The sequence below is a fragment of the Trachemys scripta genome, chromosome 2 (assembly GCF_013100865.1).
Source record: "Trachemys scripta elegans isolate TJP31775 chromosome 2, CAS_Tse_1.0, whole genome shotgun sequence".
Lineage (NCBI taxonomy): Eukaryota > Metazoa > Chordata > Testudines > Emydidae > Trachemys > Trachemys scripta.
In genome coordinates, this window is record NC_048299.1 from 272,981,733 (window position 1) to 273,003,509 (window position 21,777).

At 42.7% G+C, this 21,777-nt stretch overlaps 1 protein-coding gene across 1 annotated transcript in view; it reads right to left on the minus strand.

Moving 5' to 3' along the window:
* TRAPPC9 (trafficking protein particle complex 9) overlaps positions 1-21,777 on the minus strand; it is a gene marked incomplete in the record, with an annotated part of 827,606 nt that overhangs the window by 728,102 nt on the left and 77,727 nt on the right. The window contains 2 exon segments of the mRNA XM_034763666.1: positions 4,246-4,391; positions 16,871-16,997. Coding sequence (XP_034619557.1) covers positions 4,246-4,391; positions 16,871-16,997 — 273 coding nt within the window.

The window sequence follows — 21,777 nt, forward strand, 5'->3', positions numbered from 1 at the left end:
AGACCAGTTGAGTCTCTGGTAAAGATAAAAGGGGCAAAAAATATGGGTGATGTTATGTTATGAGTCTACTATAGACCACCAAATCAGGAAGAGGAGGAGGAAGCATTTCTAGAACAGCAAAAATGCAAAACACAAGACCAGAGCCATCCCTTGGGTATGGCAAATCGGGGCAACAGGCCCAGGCCCCATGCTTTTGGAGGCCCCACAGGCAGGAAGGTGAGGCGGGAGGCGAGCGGCGGGAGGAGGTGAATGGGGAGGCAAGCAGCAGGCGGGGTGAGGAGGTGAATGGGGAGACAAGCGGCAGGTGGGCGGGGGGCGAGGAGCCCCTGTGACACGTTGTACCTCGGGGGAACACCCTACACCCCTATGTTCGTCTTTATAAAATGATTGTGTGGTATCCAATGTAAAATTTGTCATGTTGGGTATCTTCAGAAGGCTCATAATGCACTGAGCATAGTTGTTATAGTGAGGTTATAGGTTATAATTTCATGTATATAGTTACGAGGCTGAAAATGTATCCTCATGGCTTAAAGCAAGCCCATGCAAAAAACTCTCCAAGAACAGAGAGCCAATTCACACCTCGTCAGGGCATGGATGAGACAAACCCAGCCCAGACTCACAGGAACAATGGACACTGGCTTACGCAGCACCAAAGAATCTGTTAGACCCTTGAGGGAGTCACCCCCTTCCTTTGGGCAGTTTGGGACTGTGATAAGGTAATGCTCACCTGACTCTCAGGGGCGGGGGGGACAAAGCCAAGAGGAAAGAAAGGACATGATAAAAGTGAGACACAAATTATCCATGCTCTCTCTCTTCCACCAACATCTACAGACACCACCACCACCAACCACCACCACCAAGCAACTGAACCGCTGATCAAAGGAGAGAGCCTGGCTGAAGAGCCAGCCTGTGGTGAGAAGCATTTAAGTTTGTAAGGACATTGAAAGTGTTAAGATCAGCTTAGAATGCTTTTTGCTTTTATTTCATTTGACCAAATCTGACTTGTTAAGCTTTGACTTATAATCACTTAAATCTACCTTTATAGTTAATAAATCTGTTTGTTTATTCTACCTGAAGCAGTGCATTTGGTTTGCAGTGTGTCAAACTCCCCTTGGGAGAACAGCCCGGTACACATCATCAATTTCTTTGTAAAAATTGACAAACTCATATAAGCTTGCAGCATCCAGTGAGAATAACTGGACACTGGCAAGACAGAGCTTCCTAGGATTGTTTCTGGGACCAGAGATATTGGTTAGTGTCATTTGCTTGCAAGTAGCTGGGAGCAGCTTACATGCCAGATGCTGTGCGTGAACAGCCCGGGAGTGGGGGTTCTCACAGCAGAGCAGGGTAAGGCTGACTCCCAGAGTCAAGGATTGAAGTGGCCTAGCAGATCACTGGTCCAGACAACACCAAAGGGGAATGTCACGCCCCCCTACTAGAACCTCCTGCTCCCCCCAGTGCTGCCTCCCTGCTGATGGGCCCTGACAATAAGTGCATCCTCCTCCCTCTCAGTGCATACCACCGGATGCGTATGAGCTGTTTCACAGCAACAGGAGGCGCTGGGAGGAAAGGGGGAGGAGCAAGGGCGCAGCACACTTGGGCGAGGGGGCAGAACTGGGCGGGGGCAGAAAGAGGTGGGACAGGGTGGGGCCTTGGGGAAAGGGGTGCAGTGGGAACAGAGCCTACGCAGAGCCAGAGGGGGAGCATCCCCCAGCATATAGGTGCCGAGTTTCTAATGTCTCAGGCCCCGCACACCCCTAGGGACAGTCCTGCACAAGACTTTGTACTCATGGGGGACTTTAACTACCCAGACTCTGTTAGAAAAGTAATACAGCCAATCACAACATTTTCAATTCATTGCTAATTGTGACAGGTTGGATCACAGAAACCCTCTTGGGAGCTGCCACCTGATGTGCCCAGACTACTTCTACCCCAGTTTTCCTTGCCAGCTCAGGACTCCAGCACCCTGTCTTGCTGAGCCAGACACTCCCTCCCATCTGCTCCAACAAAGAGCCAGGGTCTGAATTACTTGCCCCAAAACTGCAGGTTTACCTGAAAGCAACTAACAGAAGTGTTCCTGTCTTTAACACTCAGATGCCCAACTCCCAATGAGGTCTAAACCCAAATAAATCCGTTTTACCCCATATAAAGCTTATACAGGATAAACACAAATTGTTCACCCTCTATAACACAGAGAGATATGCACAGTTGTTTGCTCCCCCAAGTATTAATACATACTTTGAGTTAATTAATAAGTAAAAAGTTTGTCATTCTAGTTAATTTATCATGTTTCTTTTTTACCTTAGAAAAATTAGGACTATCCATTCTGAACTTCCTTGGAGGACTTCTTTCAGGTCATTAGAGGCTGTCTCCACACTATGATTGTGATGCAAAAGTTATCCACCATTGCAGCTTCACAGGTAGTAGGAATGGTGGGAGCCCGAAAATCCGGCAGCCATTCAGCATGTGTACTCATGTTGTGTGGCCAGGGAGGTTGAAGTGTTCTCCTACAGGTTTTTGTATATTGCCATTCCTGATATCTGACTTGTGTCCATTTATCCTCTTGCGTAGTGACTGTCCAGTTTGGCCAATGTACATAGCAGAGGGGCACTGCTGGCATATGATGGCATATATAACATTGGTGGACGTGCAGGTGAATGAGCCGGTGATGTTGTAGCTGATCTGGTTAGGTCCTGTGATGGTGTTGCTGGTGTAGATATGTGGGCAGAGTTGGCATCGAGGTTTGTTGCATGGGTTGGTTCCTGAGTTAGAGTTATGGTGCGGTGCGTGGTTGCTGGTGAGAATATGCTTAAGGTTGGCAGGTTGTCTGTGGGCGAGGACTGGCCTGCCTCCCAAGGTCTGTGAAAGTGAGGGATCATTGTCCAGGATGGGTTGTAGATCACTGATGATGCGCTGGAGAGGTTTAAGCTGAGGACTGTAGGTGATGGCCAGTGGAGTTCTGTTGGTTTCTCTTCTGGGCCTGTCTTGTAGCAGGAGGCTTCTGCGTACACGTCTGGCTCTGTTGATTTGTATACAAAAACCTGTAGGAGAACACTTCAACCTCCCTGGCCACACAATAGCAGATGTAAAGGTAGCCATCTTGCAGCAAAAAAACTTCAGGACCAGACTCCAAAGAGAAACTGCTGAGCTCCAGTTCATTTGCAAATTTGACACCATCAGATCAGGATTAAACAGACTGTGAATGGCTATCCAACTACAGAAGCAGTTTCTCCTCCCTTAGTGTTCACACCTCAACTGCTAGCAGAGCACCTCACCCTCCCTGACTGAACTCACCTCGTTATCTCCACACTGATATATACCTGCCTCTGGAGATTTCCATTACTTGCATCTGAAGAAGTGAGGTTCTTACCCACGAAAGCTTATGCTCCCAGTACTTCTGTTAGTCTCAAAGGTGCCAGAAGACCCTCTGTTGCTTTTTACAGATTCAGACTAACACGGCTACCCCTCTGATACTATTAATGAGATGACAGACTTTATATGAGTTTGCATTGTTCAGAAGGATGCTGGGCAGTACAAGTTGCACACATTTCTGGGAGAAAGTCTGGGATTGGGAGTTTGCTGATGTTGCCCTGCAGTGTAATTCAGGAGTGGCTGGCTATAGCACTCATACTATATAGCTGGGAGTGATTTACATGCTGCAGGCTGTGTCAGAGCAGACAAGGGGGTGGTTGCTCTCACAGCAAAGCAGTGTAAAAGGCACCCCAGGTTGGAGAACTGAGGAGACACAGATGTCCATAAGTCCAGATTGTATCCTGGGTAATGTCACACATCCCCAGAGGTCTCACCACCGATAGGCCTCTGACCACTACGTATGTAGAAGAGAGACCTGAAGCTCAAAAGTTTGTCTCTCACCAACAGAAGTTGGTCCAATAAAAGATATTACCTCACCCACTTGTCTCTCTAATATCCTGGGACCGACACGGCTATAACTACACTACATATAAAAGAGTATTTGTGACATAATTCAAGATCTAAAACAGCTTTTTTATTTAATTAATTTCCCCTAACAAGATTATTGGATTGAGTGCTTATTGATTTGCTTGAAAAATCACCTAAGGGTAAGAAAATAAGTTGAAATCATTTAACATTTCTTCCCCATGGAAAACTTTATCCCAAAGTATTATGCTTTTTTGAGTAATTCCTTGAATTCCTGATCTGTATATGGAGTCAAGGCAGGAAGATTTCAAAGCAACAGTTACAAGAAAGCTTGGATCATATGCTCACCTATTTTCTTACTTCGCTCTTCTCCACGATTGTGTGCAATAATTGGAGAGTATATGAAGGGACTTTTGGCTGACATGTTCTGACCCAACAAACTTTTCATTTTCTGTGGCCGAAGACTGATGGGGAGATTCAAGAGTTTCACAGATCTGTTAAATAAAAAATTTAAACAGCATTTTTAAACTGGTTATTTTTACTTTAAAAGGAATTGTTGGCAAATACTGATTACTCCTTACATTTTTATAATGAACATGTAAAAAGCAACAAAGAGTCCTGTGGCACCTTAAAGACTAACAGATGTATTGGAGCATAAGCTTTCGTGGGTGACGCATGCATCTGACGAAGTGGGTATTCCCCCATGAAAGCTTATGCTCCAATACATCTGTTAGTCTTTAAGGTGCCACAGGACTCTTTGTTGCTTTTTACAGATCCAGACTAACACGGCTACCCCTCTGATAATGAACATGGTGTCTGTAATGGGAGAAAAAAAGAAATAAAGTAAACCAAGGGTCTGAAGGAAAACCAAATATCATTTCAGAGGAAAACTGCAAACAAATGTAAAATCAGAAAAATATAATGAGAAAAAGGTACCAAAGAAAAGATGTAGAGGATCACATTTCCTTAAGAAAATGACCCGGACAAAGATTAGTTAGCCCAGTGATTTTACATGTATGAAATTTAGGTAGCTAAGCATTGATGATGGATTCGCTAAGCCCCACAAGCCAAGCCTTTGAAGGGAGACTCTAAAATTTTCAGCAATAAGCACTGGACAGCAAGCAGCTTTGCTGCAGTTAGCACAGAGTTTTTGGGCCCAGCTAGAACTTGGATAGAACTGCTGCTGTGACAACTGGGGACTACAAATTTACCCTGATTATGTGCTCAACAGTAAAAGGTGAGTGAAAGTTCATAAGCTGTCACAATAACCTATTACAACAAATGTTGATGGGAAAAGATGATCAATATCCCCCACAACGCCTTTCAAGACCCACAGGTTATACACATGCCTATTACAACATGTGGTATACCTCATCCAGTGCACTAAATGCCCAAATAACTATGTGGGTGAAACCAGACTAATCACTACACTCTCAGATTAAGTCTCACAGGAAAAAAAAGAATAAAAAATCACCAATGGACAAACAGTGTTCACTATCTGACGTCTCAGTCCTCTCCTCAAAGGAAACCTGCACCACACCTTCAAAAGACAAGCTTCGGAGCTTAAATTCAACTTTTCTAGACACTAAAAATTACGGTATTGAAAGACACTGGAGTTATGGATTTGAATGGTCTCTTAGAACATGTGTAACCACTTACGCTAAACAATCTGTTCCATCTTGTATTTAGTTGTGACATTCTGGGTATGTCTATTCATGCACCACTGTAGTGCTTCAGCATAGACACCAAGGTTCTCCCATTGGCGTAGGTAATCCACCTCCCTGAGAAGAGGTAGCTAGGTCAACAGAAGACTCCCTCTGTCAACCTAGCATTGTCTACACCTGGGGTCAGATCAGCATAGCTACGTCTCTCAGGGGATGTGGATTTTTCACTCCCCAAGAGACATAGTTATGCTCAGGTAAGTTCCCAGGGTTGACAAACCCAGTGAATACCTTTTCCAGACCTGAAGAATAGCTAACTTGAAAGCTTGTCTTTCACCAATAGAAGAGAGTCCAATAAAAAAAAATTACTTCACCCGCCTTGTCTCTAAAAAGCAAGACAGAAAGATTGAATTAGTTCAAACAAAAAGGCCTCCTGATATAACTTAAGGACTGCATTAAGATCATCCTTGGCAAACATGAAAAGCATGGAATCAAATCAGTGGATCAAAATTGATGTGTCAGAAACTAGGCCTATTGGTGGACAAAATAATGAGACGACAAACTATTTCTCCCAACACACACTTTTGGGGTTCTTAAAAAGAAAATATTTCTGGGAAAAATTGGCAGAAGCAGTATCTGTCTGCCAACAACTGCTGCAGCGAGCATTATCATCATGCCTGCCATCTCTCACCATCCTCTGGAACACATGGACCATCTTCATCCTACCAGACCAGGGCAGAGACATGGATCCAGATATCACCACCACCTTCACTGGTTCAGGCTAAATCTCAAATACCACCTGGGATGAGAGATGGACATCCCATTCCTCACCGCCTTTTCCCTTTGTGCGTTCTTTTCTTTTCCCATCTTATGTCTTCCCTTTCCTATCCCTCTCCTTTTTTCTTCTGTCAAATAAGTGTCTGGCTTGATTGCAAGACTGTACATTTTGCAACACTGCTGTAAGCCTGTGAGCAGACAGGCAACTAAAAGCAATGCCCTTTTTAAGCAGCCTGATGCTGGTACAAGTATAAGTAGCTGATAAGGCCGTGTGCTGAACCAGTGTTTTTCCAGAAGTGAGGTTGCAAGTGGAAGTCAACACCAGAAACAGAAGCTGCATTTTCTTTTTGTGATTCTTCTCTTCCCTTTTTGTGTGCGTCTTATTTTGTCTTAGAAAACAGGATCAGACTTCAATGACAACAGCTCCAGCCTATCTCAACTAACTTCTTCTCTCTTCCCCAAAGTTATTAGCATCTTTAGTATTATCTAAAAGAATGTCAAACAAGGGTTTTTTCCTTCTAAACACATTCTCCAGCTAATGGAAAAGGGAACAAGGGATATAGTTAAAGTATTTGAAATGTTAAAAAGAAAACTATTTAATACTTAACTGTTTTTCTTTTTTTTTTTTTGTATCTTTAATAAAACACTTTAAGGATTTGCATTGCTGTGGTTGCCATGGTGCTAAGGTCTGGTCTATACTACCCGCCTGAATCGGCGGGTAGAAGTCGACCTCTCGGGGATCGATTTATCGCATCCCGTCGGGACGCGACAATCGATCCCCGAGAAGTCGACCTCTCGGGGATCGATTTATCACGTCCCGTCGGGACGCGACAATCGATCCCCGAATCGGCGCTCTAACTCCACCAGCGGAGGTGGTAGTAAGCGCCGCCGACAAAAAGCGGCAGAAGTCGATTTTGCCGCCGTCCTCACAACGGGGTAAGTCGGCTGCAATACGTCAAATTCAGCTACGCTATTCACGTAGCTGAATTTGCGTATCTTAAATCGACTCCCCGCTGTAGTGTAGATGTACCCTAAGCAGGCTGAGGTTTCTGTATACCAAACCCTGAATCTTGTTTAATGTTGGACAGTTTCAGAGTCATGACTCTTTGGGCCCCTTTATTCCTTCTAAATTAACACAACACTGCTTCATACAAAATGTAATAAAAATAAGTTTCCAAAGAAGGAGACTAAAGCAGAATCTACATGAGTTTAAGAGACAGATTTGCTTCTGGAAGTAGAGAAAGTGGACTGGGAATTGTCAGAATATGGTAAAAAAGCATGACAATAAATAAGGTAAGAAATGGCCGCCATATTAGACCAATTAAACATTAGGTATGGGGGGGGGGGGGGGAATATTCTTACAGAAGGAAAACACCAGACTCTAATGATAGAATAGAGATTAAATAATTGAAAATGTCAAAATACAGTTGGTGAATACTTAAATCAGATTTACTTCGAGGGATGATAATTAATGACATGTGAAGGCACTACTTATAGATTTTATTGTAACTTTTTAACTGCAATTTTTTAAAGTTAATCACATGTGAATTTACCTGGTGAAAATAAACCTTACTCAAGTTAGGAATAGTGAGCCAATGAAGTTACAGTCAGGACTGTATATGTTTAAAGACACTGCACTTCAGCCTTAAACTGCAACAATACTTCAGTCTTGGGACCCTCATGTTTAAACATACAGGATTTGTGCTTTATGTAAAACAGCCACTAGAGACAATGATTTAATAAAATTCCCTGTATATCCAAAATAGGTTTTCAGGAGTAAGAAGCGAATAGTGTACTACTGTCCAAGCTGACTAAAGCTAAAGCTTTCAAAAATAAGAGAGACACTATCATAAGATAGTTAAGTTTTTAACCCCATAGGGAGATATAAATAATACAATAAATGATTGGTTTAAAAAAGTTTACTTACTTATGGAAAGACACTTGAAGGATTGAATAATCAGCAAACACAATAGTATTATAATAGTGCCCAGCTCATGAAATTTCAGTTGTATAAGACTTTTGAAAGGTAAACTAAAATCCCAAATGTAAGAACCTCACAAATCCATGAACCTCTCAAATGCACAGCTTGCTTTAAGATAACACGTTTTTTTCCAAGAACTTCAGTTCACAGTGCAAACGATCATGCTGAAAAATTCTTTGATAATGCCACAATATACCAAGGAGACAGTGTGTATTACCATGTGATTAAATTTTCATAATATTTTATGAAGTTATTCATCAGACAAATAACTCTAGCACAGATACACTGAGGAAGAAGAAATTTGTCTCACATAATTGTAAATGGCAAAAGGCCAGAAAAACACAAATTACCTACAAATTGCTTTTTGTTGGGAAAAAGAGAAAAGTAGTTATGTTTTAGGGATATTAAAGTAATTTTGCATCCTTTACAGTGCAGTAAATGAATGACTTGAATTATAATGTTACACAATTATCCACAATCTCAAAAGAGTAAGTAATTATTAGCCAGGGGATGGAAATAGTTTAAGTACAGAGACAAAACATTGTAAATTCTGCACAATAGAGACACAAAAATACTCTAATAAAAAGATTGTATAGCATGCATCTCAGAAAACAAAATCTGTTGTAGAAAATTACCTAGAACCTTCAAGCTGATGTGTTACTGTAATAAAACTGTAGGAGAAATTATACACATATTATCTCTGCCATATAAAAAAACAATCCACTACATTAGAAGTTTCCTGGAATAAGAAGAAATAACTGCACTGAGACATCAATGGGTGATGTTAAGTGTTACCATTCTAATGAGGACCACCACTGCCATCAGAACCAAATGCAAGAAAACAGAAGAAAATTAATTTACCTAAAGAATAAACTGAAACCTGAAGAGTTCCCAAATATTCCATATACTACAATGAATACGTAATTACTTTTCTTGGCAGTCTTTGTGTAATTAGAAGGCAAACATATTCCTTCGTTAGACCAAAGACCTTGTGTCTGAAAGGGACCTAAGTGAGCTTCCCAACCTCCATCCGATGCATCTGTGACTACAGTGAGTGTCTGTGGCAGAGCAAAGGGAACTCCAATGCAAAGAGTTGAAGGTTCTAGCCAAAATTTAAAGCAGCACAAGATCTGAGTAGGTACTTGAACCACGATGTCCATATGACAGGCCAGTGAATACAACAAAGCTAGCCAGCACTGTACCTTTCTGAAGTGCATGCTGCCATGTGCCCTAGAAGTAAAAGGCAGTTTCAAACTGTAGTGACAGGATGTGATTTTATATCTAAAGTAGTGTTTCTCAAACTAGGGTCCACCTATCCCGCTGATCAATTCCTCCCCATCCCACCCCTCAACTCAACTCCTCTTCCTCCCTCCCAGTGCCTCCTGCATCTTAACAGTCTGGTGGTGCAGCAGGGCTAAGGCAGACTTCCTACCTGCCCCAGCTCCGTGCCACTCCTGGAAGCGGACAGCACATCCCTGCAGCTCCTGAGGGGGCAGAGGGTCTCCGCATGCTGCCCCCCACCCCGACTGTGCAGCTCCCATTGGCCAGGAACTGCAGCCAATGGGAGCTGTAGGTGCGGTGCCTGAGGAAAGGAGCAGCGCACAAGGAAATCCCCTGGCCCCCCAGCATACAATCCGCTGCCAGAGGTATGTGCCAGTCGCTTTCAGGAGCTGCCTGAGTTAAGCACCGCCTGGCAGGAACCCGCACCCCAACCGCCTGCCCAGCCCAGAGTCCGCATCCCCTCCTGCCCCAGCCTGGTAAAAGTGAGTGAGGGTGGGGGAGAGTGAGCAACAGGGAGAGGGGGCGGAGTGAGCAGGGCTTCAGATAGTATGCGGGGTAGGGGCATGGCCTCGGGGAGAGGGGTGGGGCAAGGGCTGAGCAGGGGGGCTTAGTGGTCCGTGAAAATTTTTAAATTAAAATGTGGGGCCTCAGGTTGAGAATCGCTGATCTAGAGCAATGCCCCACATTGTTTAGAATCTCAGCCCTGGCCTCTAGAGTCCAGAACAGCCCCAATAAATTCTATTCTCTGACAGGAGTCAGGGTAGATTTCTCCATATTGATTAGGAGCCCTATTGACGGTGGACTGTATAGTGCAGGGGTTGCCAACCTGTGGCTCTTCAGAAGTTAATATGCAGCTCCTTGTATAGGCACCGACTTCGGGCTGGAGTTACAGGCGCCAACTTTCCAATGTACCGGGGCGTGCTCACTGCTCAACCCCTGGCTCTGCCACAGACCCTGCCCCCACTCCACCCCTTCCCACCCCCTCCCCCTGAGCCTGCCGTGCCCTCGCTCCTCTCCCTCCCCACCCCCCAGAGTCTCCTGCACACCACGAAACAGCTGATTGGGAGGTGCGGCAAGGGAGAGGGAGGCGCTGATCGGCAGGGCTGCCGACCGGCAGGAGGCACAGGGAGGGGGCGAGCTGATATGGGGCTGCTGATGTATTACTGTGGCTCTTTGGCAATGTACATTGATAAATTCGGTCTCCTTCTCAGGCTCAGGTTGGCCACCCCTGGTATAGTGCTACAGAGTACCGAAGACCTGGACCAGCCTCTTACTAGCCAGTCATCTAGGTAAGGGAATATGCGGACTCCGGACTTTCATAGGAATGCCACCACCACAGCCATGCACGTCATGAACATGTGAGGAACTCCTCACAGGTCAAAGGGCAGCACAGTGAATTGGTAGTGGGATCAATTCACCATGAACCTGAGGAATTTTTGGTAGCGCGGGTGAATTGCCATGTGAAAATAAGCATCTTTTAAATCAAGAGCAGTATGCCAGTACCCCAAGATCTAGGGAAGGGATAACAGAAGCCAGAGTGACCATCCAGAATTTTATTTTCTTTAGGAACTTGTTCAGTTGTCTTAGATCTAAAAAAGGCCTATAACCCTGCTCCTATGCCCATTTACTTGCAGGATTAGGAAGTACTGGGAATAAAATCCCTTCCCTCTGAGCAACAGGGCAACTTCCTCTATAACCCCCATGAGAAGGAGAGAGTGGACCTCCTGTAACAGCATGTTCTCATGAGAATAGACATGAGAGAAGTCACTGGAGAGGGACAGAGAAGGGAGGTGGATAGTTGCATAGCACCCACTGATCCGTGGTGATGCAGAAAGCGAGACCGGTGGCTGGCAAATACTGGGGTGGAGAAACAAGGACCTTTGGGGAGTAGTTGACTGCTCTTGACCAACAGGTGAAAATGATTGTTTAGGAGGACCCAGTCTGCCTAGATGAACTGGGAGCAGCAGACGAGGAAGAAGGATAACAATGCCTCTTGTAACATGCATCCCTCTTCCTGGACAGGTCTTATGTACAAGGCACAAAAGGCAGAACCTGTTCAGAGTGCTGTGAGCAGGATGACTCTCTCTTGGTCACTGGTATGTAAATCCCCAGAATTACGGGTCACCTTAAAACTTTCAGAATATGTAGCCTCTCATCAGCCTTTTCAGAAAAGAGCGAGGGGCCTTCAAATAGGAGGTCTTGAATGCTTTGTTGCATCTCTGGGGGGAGACCTGCCTACTGCAACCAACAGGAACACACAGTGATGGTGGAAGCCATAGCTCGAACCACAGAGTCTGCCATATCTAGACCAGCCTGCAAGACTGTTCTTCCAACTAACTTGCCCTCCTCTGCCACACAGCAAACTCCTGCTTTGCCTCGTCCAGAAGCTTGTCCTTAAATTTCTGGATATGAAACTGTAAACTTCCTGTGATCTAAAGCTGCCTTCAGAACAGGTTGTTGCTTTGCTTTTTTCCCCTTTTGGTGTAGATCCCTGGTGTCCCTGTCTCTCTTTTTGATTAGCAGCAGAGACTACAATGGAGCCCAGAGGAGCATGGTTATAAAAATGTTTGAATGCCTCCACCCTTTTTGTAGTGGGAAGCAGGGAAGACGGGGCCTGCCATAAAGCCTTGACTGGCTCCAGGATAGCCTCATTAATAGGAAGAGCTACCCTAGAACAGAAGTCCCTCAACTGTGGGGTGCCCAGGGCCCTGGCCGCCTGCCCTGTGCCCCGGCTGCTGACTCCGGCCCCTGGTTGGAGCTCTGCACCCAGCCCCACTCATCCCCAGCTGTGGCCCCAGCCAGTCCCCTTACCTTTGTCTGCATCTCCCTCCCCCTTCCGGAGTGGTGGCCCCACTCCCAGCCCTGGCTCCAAGGGTGGGGGTGCAAACGGGGTAAAGACGGGCACCAGATAATAAAGTTTGGGGATCACTGCCCTGGAAGATCCCATTGAGGCTAAAACATTCACCAGCCTATGCGACTTTTCCTGTCTTCTTCTGGCTGGGTATCCAGAGCTGCAGCCACGCTCCTCTATAAGTCCTGATAAACTGTAATCATCAAAAGGGGGGAAAGCAGACACGGTTAGCACCACCTCATCTGGCAATGAAAAAGAGGAGGTTAAGGGTTGCTGAGGTGGAGACTCCACTGGCTCCTCCACAAGAGAAACCAGAGCATGCAATTCCCTGTGCACAGTCCCAGTCCCAGCACCAAGGGTGGCAGATGGTGACCTGTTGTAGATGCTGATGTAGAGAGTGGGAATGGAGTGGAGATGCCCTAGACTGTGGAGGGAAGCCTCAAGGGATCCAAAAGGGCCACTAATAAGATGGAATGCTGAGGCTGTGACCAGTATCAGGGTTGGCAGGCATCCCGTTGGGTCTACTGAACATACCTGTGCCAAGAAGCATAAGAGCCGACCTTGTAGTCGGATGAGGAGTCAGTATCATGACCCACAGTCTTGAACGTGTGTCTGCAGGTTTTATAGGAGCAGCCACACTCCAGCCCTGATGATGCTTGCATACGTGGGACCCATGAAGCCCATCCCCAATTTGAGACTCCGCCCCTGTAGTCCTATTGGCAGCATACCAGAGCAGCTGATTGGCCTGCTGACCCTACTTAAGCCAGAAGCAGTAACAGAAAGCTATCTGAACAACTGGGATCCACCCTGTTCTGAATGGTATGCCTTGTGCTTCCTGCTCCCACTCCCACTCCCCAGCTTGAATTCCTGACATCTGAGTCATAGTTCTGATTTCCCATTTGTCTCATGAATCTGACCTCCTGGTATCCTGACCTGGCCTGTCTCTAGATTCTGATTCATGGTTCTGATCTCCAGTTTGTCTGCTGCTTCTGACCCCCTTGAATCCTGATGCAGCTGACTCTTGTCTTGGGACCATGGACTCTGGCTCTGGACTCCCACAACCCAGCCATGACAGTCCGCTTCCTCAGACCAAGGGGGAGCTAACCCGATCAGTTTCCAGCAGACCGCCTACAAGTCTAGAGAGATAAGCGAGATCATCAATGGCTTCCCTCTAGATGGAATCCTTTTGAGAGGTACAGTACCTGCAGCAGCTGCTGGTTCCAAATGGTGCATTATGGCTGGAGCCAGAACCACAAAAGTGTTTACACCCAATCCCAGAACTGGGGGAGAGTCCTGAATAGCTGAGGAAGCCAGTATCAACAGGTTCAGTAACTTTAAAGCTGCCTCAAAAACCTCAGCTGTAGATGGCGCCAGAAAAGGCTCTTGGTTTTGCAGTACTGAAAGCTGCGTCAGCACTTCACGGATGAGTCTGAACAGACCTGTTCCTGCACTCCGGAGTCAGCAATCCCTCCTGGCTTAAGGACTGCACCTGGGAATGCCTCTTCAAGTGCACCTCAATGTCCTGGCCTTTACTCAGTGCTTTCACCACAGATTTAGAAGACCTACATTGTCTCTTCCTCAGCACCAGTGATGAGAATCTGCTTCCTGATCCAGTTGGATCAGGGGAGCACTCCTAATAGATTCAGAACATGCTCGGTACCCGCTATGAGAAGGAAGGTGCCAATGGCAGGCAAAGTACAGACTCCATAAGCAGATACTTGAATTTGGCTGTCCTGTCCTTCTTTGAACACCCTTACAAATGAGACATTTGTCACTCAAATGCACCTCTCACAGACACTTAAGGCAGCTGGGGTGTGGGCCACTTACTGGCATAGACTTGTTACATGGGTGACAGGACTTGAAGCCAAGAAAATGGCTCAGGATCCAGTACCTGTTTGGTACCCAAATGGGAACCGGTGACTCCACACTACAAAATACTAATCTGAACTTACTCTTATATCTAAACTATGTACAAATACACTAAACTAGACTGAAAATCAACACAATGGGCACTACATACACTAAAGAGGTTAAGACTTACTCAGGATAGCAGCTCCAACAACTGACACTGGCAGTCGGAAGGAGCTGAGAGGAACTGGGGGCGGTTCTACCCTTTATACCTGCATAAAGTGGCACAAGGCAGCAAAGTGGCCACAATGCCTTGAAAGTGTACTACTGAGGGAAACATTTCTGACTGTTGTACACAAGGCTCACATTATCCCTACCGTAGAATGGACATATGCAATCACTTGAAGAACCACCACTCTGTACGAGTAGCTACTGAGGGGAGAAAGACCTTGTCCTCTTTTCTGGAGTCTTTCCCTGCTTAGATCATTGTTTCCCATATCCCCTGGGCTTAAATGCTTTGACTCAATCCCCAGTATAGAAAGGAGAGGAACGATGGACTCTTGGTACACCAAAAAAGACTCACCAACTTTGACAATGTCTTTAAAGGATAAGCTAAAAGCAAAGATCTGGGCCTTCAATTTAGGATTTGACATTTCAGAAGTAAATTCACTGGTGCTTCTTTAAGGAGGGGTCAGGTAACTAAAGTTTCCCGTATGTGGGTAAGTTTCACATTCCCTCCTAGTCCAGATAATAAATATAACACAAAGCAAGCAACTCTGAAGCGAGAGCCTGTCACCACAGGCACTTCAAGCATTGTACATGTTGGTCAATAAGCAACACCTTGCTACTGGCAAGGTGCACTTTAAAAAAACCTGGATGTTCCTCAAGATTGGAAATTTTGTTTGAACGCTAACCAAATACTATTCAACAGTAAAAAACCTAAATGCTATCCCTGAATTCCTTACTCCACAACTACAATTTGTGAAGAAACAAGATAACTAAGGATTCCATGACCATTTTGACAGGCAAGAAGTGAATAACTGGGGACAGCTAAATAAAAGTGTTAATTTACTGATGTTTGGAACATTCAGATCTCCTGTCTAAGTATGGGTCCATCATAATGGTTTATAATTCAGTGTTTCCATTACTTGTGAGCCACAGTATGCACTTCCAAGAATGGAGATCTGCAGAAGCAATTTAATGAGGAAAAAAGCTTGCCGTGTTTTTTCTTACACCAACAACCCTTGCTCAAAATAACTGTATGTGTTTACCTAAATGAGTAAGTTCCCCTTGGGGCTCATTAACTAAATTAACTAAATTTGTCACTTATTTCAAGTATTAGAAATGTTTTTGCAAATTTTTTCCTACTTTAATTTACATTCTTAAAAGTGGTATACTTGAAGCTTAGTTAATTAAAGGATTATGGTTTCATAAAAGTGATGTGTTTCATAAACAGGGATTTCTGAAGCCATCTTAAATAAGAATTTCAGAAGACAAGAAATAGTTACATTCTAGAATACCAGGCTATCAAATTTATGCTGACAAACATAATTTATTCAAATTAAGTAATTTTTCACATTACACTGGAAAACTTTAGATATTTACATTATGGTAGACCTAGAAGGCCACAACCAGAATGGGGACCCCTGTACTAGATGCTTTACAAACACAGTTAAACATGGTCCCTGGTCCTAAAAAACTTATTTATTGAATCTTATCTTCAGTTAGTAAGTTAAACAATAGGATCAAAAGATGATAACAGTAATGAAATGGTTACATAAACCAACTATCTAGACTATGAAGTCTGTGTGTTTTTATTCTGTATCTCATTAATTTTCACTCTACTAATATTACTACTCTCTTTTCTTGGTACCAAAAGTCCTGCATATTGAAATTCACAGACACTCCACGTTGAACTGGAGTCTACTTTGAGCATTGTTCACAGTGGTAACTACTGTATTTTTTGGTGGGCATTTGCCTTCCCTGCTAAAGTTCCTTACTGGAAAAACAAAGATCTTCCTTTGCCTTCTTTTCCATTATTGCTCTCCTATGACATTTGCTCCCACTCCAGAACCTCCATATGTTCCAATCTAAATTAGATGGCAAATTACTTAATGAAAGGACTTTGAATAATGCACCACATATATAAATAACGTGGGCTAAGATGTCTGAAGGGGCTTAACAGAGTTAGGCAACCTACTGCAAGTCAACAGGAGTTAGATGTCTAACTCCCTTAAACCTTTGAAAATCCCATCTTAAAATGTGCAACCCTTTTCTTGGTCAATGATTATTTTTAACTTTGATTTTCAGAAGATTCTGATATAATGTAAAGACAAGGGAAAATTCTGCATCACTCAAAGAGTCATTTGGCCCAACCATTCTAAAGGAACAGAGTTTATGCTTCTGTATTTTTATCTCAGAAATCCAAATTTAACAAGTTCAGTGTCATTCTGGACAACAAATTATGCAAGTTGATAAGATCCGATGACTATCTAGTCTAATTTTCAATACTACAAGACGAGTTTTATATGTTAAATACAGACATTTGCAATGCACCATTTTATATAGTCTTACCTTACAATAGGCAGCTTGGTGAATGGCACGGGGGGCAACCTCAAACCTTCTGGAAGTGTGATGAACTCCATTGTGCCAGGACATTTTGACGTATAGTTTTCTAAGCTTTGTGTTACATCTTTCTTTTCTAAAAGAGAATAAGATCTCAACTGAGTTGCAACATCAAGACAAAACAGGTTGAGTTAACAATGAAGTTGTCTTAACTTATATTTTACTTGCTTTGGTCAGACGCATGACTGTACTGTAATGCCATCATTATTTAATTTCCTTTGCTCTTTTACAGCCCATATACAGTGGGCCTCACTGCATATAATAAAATATGTGTTACATTAACGCACAACAGCAACTGCATTCTGACTAAGTCCTACTTAAGCAAAAGTTTACAAAGTAAAAACTGTACCTGTAGTAATGCTTATTAAAATGATCAGTAGACTAATTGCTTATTAGAGAAATTAGACATTTTTGCTATACATATTTAATAGGTTTTCAAACTTCAATTTATATGTAGTTTTCTATGTAGGTTTTATCCTTTTTCAAAACAGCCAGAACAATCATTCAACAAACAGACAACTTATCTTCTAATTCTATATATACAGGACTAATGGCCTCAAAAACAGTTTATCTAATTTGTTCACAGAATGATGCTCAGAGTCAACTATCACTGTAGATTATCAGTCAATTACAATATCCACATAGACAAAGAAAAAAAGTAATTGATTTCAATGGTATTGTGTGTTAAAACTATAGCAAATTTATTTTAAAAATTACATATGGTCCTAATTTGAAAACCGCCAATAAGGGCAAGTTTTGCTTCTGTTATTTGTTTGATTAAAAAGGCATGAAAGCAGGTAATTTGAATATCAAGTATCAAATCAATATTGATTGAAACAAACTCAAATTTGGATTACTTATTTTGCATACAAAGCATATTATAGCAATGATGTGTCATAAACACTTTGAAAGGTAGCTAACCATACCTGTTCAGTTATTTTGACACTTGTGTTACAGCCATTTAAAAAAAAATGTGTGTGTTCACAAACAACTATTTGGCTCATGATTAATTACCTGAATGCAAGATTCGGTGTTTCTCATGTAACAGCAAATGCCATCAACACTGAAACAGTACATAAAGCCGTATTCCCTATGTAACAGCTCTTCCATTAAACACATAGAAAGAGGCCTGAAATCAGGTATTGGTGAACGTGATAGGAAAAGGATATGATTTTCCACTATTTCGTTGTATAATGTACTGTTTTTTGTTTGTTTTTTTTAACTCCACACATGTTCTATTAGTAATTTGGATCCTGAATTATCATTATTTTGTTTCTAAAAAAGAAGGGGGAGAGACCTCAAAGAAGAAGGAGAAACAGAGGTAAAAGGAAGAGAAAAGAAAAATGCTAGAAAAAAAGGCTGCCTTCTCATAAATCCATTCAAAGGTCGGAAGGTAAAAAAAGGAATGCAAATTACCTAGATGCTGAACTATGAACACTTAAGATAATATGCCAATCACTTAACACATAAGAAAATGAACTTTTTTCATAAATGTACCTGAGAATATGAATAGAAAGAGGAAAGGGCAGAAAAGGAAAGGGTGTCAGACTTTGCTTAGTTTTCAAACTCTGTATAAAGATAATCTGAGAAGCATCACACAGAATTCTGAAAAAAAAATCTTCTATTCACTGCAGAAACAGTTTTTATATTTATTTTCTATTATGTGCAAAAACAGGACTTACTTGACATGTATTTGCCCCTCCTGACTCTTTTATAGCTAAATAATCCTCTATTAAATTCCACAGAAACTTTTTGTGATGTCGAGCAAACAGGAACCCAACATCAGATATGGCGCAAAACTACACACAATGATAATATTTTACATAAACATATTAATTTCCTTAACATATCCCAAGTAATTTATAATAAGAATTGCACAAAATATATTGAGAACAGTTCTACATAAAAATTGTCTCCTAAGTTTTCCAAAGAAAGTTAACTGCTCATTAAGTTTATTAGTCCACAGCAAAACAAAATTGTTTTTCATTATTTTGAAGTCTAGCACCTAAAAAAATATTAGAATTAGTCATTTATACCACTTGAAATGAGTTTTGCATACATCTTCACCTTGTTATGCTTTTCCCCAAAATCCATTTATAAAGTGAGGAGAACTAATCAATCCCCAAATTACTTGTCAAAATATTCTTTTTGCTGCAGTAACACCTAGGAGATGTCAATCAGGTATGAAGACCTTACTGTGCTAGGCACTATACAAAGACCATTCTGTCTTGAAGAGTTTATAAGACCCTCCTTGCAAATTGAATAAACCTATCCTGAAATCAGTACAACTAGTAGCTCACTCTTGTTGTGTGCAATTGCCCAAACAACCATTTCGGCTCCATGAACTTGATGCGCTCCTGTCCGGAATAAAGGAGCCTGAGACAGAGATGCTGCCATAAACAGCAAGGAGAAGGAGGGATAGCCCAGTAGTTTGAGCATTGGCCTGCTAAACCCAGGGTTGTGAGTTCAATCCTTGAGGGGGCCATTTAGGGATTTGGGGATTGGTCCTGCTTTGAGCAGGGGGTTGGGACTAGATGACCTCCTGAGGTCCCTTCCAACTCTGATATTCTAATGAGGAGACAACAGAGGACTTCACCTATGATGCAAATCAGGATCTATTTGAGACTCCGCGGCAACCTAGCCAGTCCCATCAAGCAAGCAGGGATGAGCCTGATGAAGAGAAAGGGAACTCAGATAAGTGTGGGCAGTCAACCTGTCCACTGAAGGGTGTATTTTCAGTTTGTTCAGTATAATGGCCAAATCCTCATCAGGCAACATATCACATACAACTTCATATCTTCATTAGGATTTTTCTGCTTTCTTCTTTCCTCTGAGAGTACTGAAAACTTAGCACATCACCAACATTCTTTGTGGTCTTTTAAAAAAATATTTACTTCTTCATGGTGATATGAAGAAGCTCGGTGTGTCTCAAATGTTTCTTGTGCCTTTTTCCAATTAGAAAATGCAAACTATGTGAAAGCTTTATCCATGCACTTAGTCAAATGTGGTTTGTGCCTAAAAGCTATTCAACAGTAGAAACAAAGTACGCTATAACTAGCTTCAGAATAATGGAGGTACTGAAACGCAAACCAAGACAAACAAAAAGAACAATCTTGTTTTCCAAAGTTACACATAAGGAAAGACTTAAATTGTGGTTGACAAGGTGTCTCCCAAATGCTAACGGTATCAGGCAACTGGCATTTGGTTCCTGATGCAGACAATGGCGAAGACAGCTCAGTACTATAAGCTGATCAACTTTTGTCAAGAGTGTTGTTTTCTCCTTTTTAATTAAGTGCTTTCATTTTAATACCCTGAAAATACACATTTTGTGTTTCACTCACGTACATCTGTATGACTGCAAAATTAAAACATACAATACTTAGGGTTGCCACCTTTCTTATTGCAGAAAACCGAACACCCTCGCCCTGCCCCTTCTCCAAGGCCCCACCCCCACTCATTCCATCCTCCCTCCATCCCCCCCTCTCACTCACTTTCACTGGGCTGGAGCAGGGGTTTGGAGCGCACGGCTTGTCTTCACTACCGGGGTAAGTCAACCTAAATTACGCTACTCCAGCTACATGACTAATATAGCTAGAGTCAACGTGGCTTACGTCGACTTACCTCAGTATCTTCTCTGTGCTGCGTCAATGGGAGACTCTCTCCAGTCATCATTCTTCTCAGGGAGCTGGAATACCAGAGTCGACTGGAGAGCACTCTGTCGATTTAGTGGAAGACCCGCTAAATCAAACACCCACTGCATCAATTGCAGCAGCATCGATCTCCCCAGTAGTGAAGACAAGCCTTTATTGCCAGGCCTCCTGCTTCCAGCAGTCCCAGCTACTTCTCTCTATCAAATCCCCTCTTCAATTTCCTGCTGCCTCAGAGTCCTCTCAGATAGGGCTCATCTTGTAATAAGGGCTAGCTTACCCCGAGGCTCACCAGCCCAAGGGCAAGCCACCCTGTTACAGTACACGATTAAAATCTCAACATATGCCACTCCACAGTGATTGTGGCACCACTATCTCAGGTTATAATTACAGGGCATACATGCAGTAATTACACCTAGAGATACACTCTGAGTCGAACTCACAGTGCAATGCACATCAGTCATTCCCAATGTTATGCAAGTTAAGGTATTAAGAAGATTAGCAAGTCATCTTAAAGTGCCATGGGGTGCAGCAAATCATGATTTAAATCTCATTAAAAAAAAATCATCGATTTAGATCAAACAGACTTGTAAAACTAATTAGAAAATGTGCAGTCTAATAAATTTTAATCTAAAGTTGTAATTAACTAAATTATACTTTTTTTTAAGAAGGTAGCATTTGTAATGTAGCTCTAACAAATGTCAGAATCTGGACAGTATTTGCACTAAAGAACAATTTAACATAATTACATACCTTTTATATGAGATTTACACATAGGTGGCAGTAAGGGAAGTTGTAATGGGAGAAAAAATGAGATTACAAGGCAACTGATTGTAACATCATGGAAAGTTCTGTTCTTACCACAGGTTACCATGGTAACATGTCTAAATAAATGTTACTAAAATGCTTATAAGAATAAAGGAAACAAAGAATAACCTATGAATAGCAGAGTACCCCAGAATTTATTGGCTGTGAAGTACAGATAAGGAAAAGAAGGTTGAAACCCTCATGCTATGCATAAGGTGTTAGTGTGGTCATAACAGGATAAAAAGGATTTCCTGGCATGGATAGGGTAGGAAGAACCTTTCGGGAAGACCCCAGCAGGAATCACCCCTTTATTGATTATCACCTGTTGATACATCACCAGACTATAATATCTTTGGGTACGTGAGTAGGAATACAGTATGATCTTAGGTTTTATATATTTGT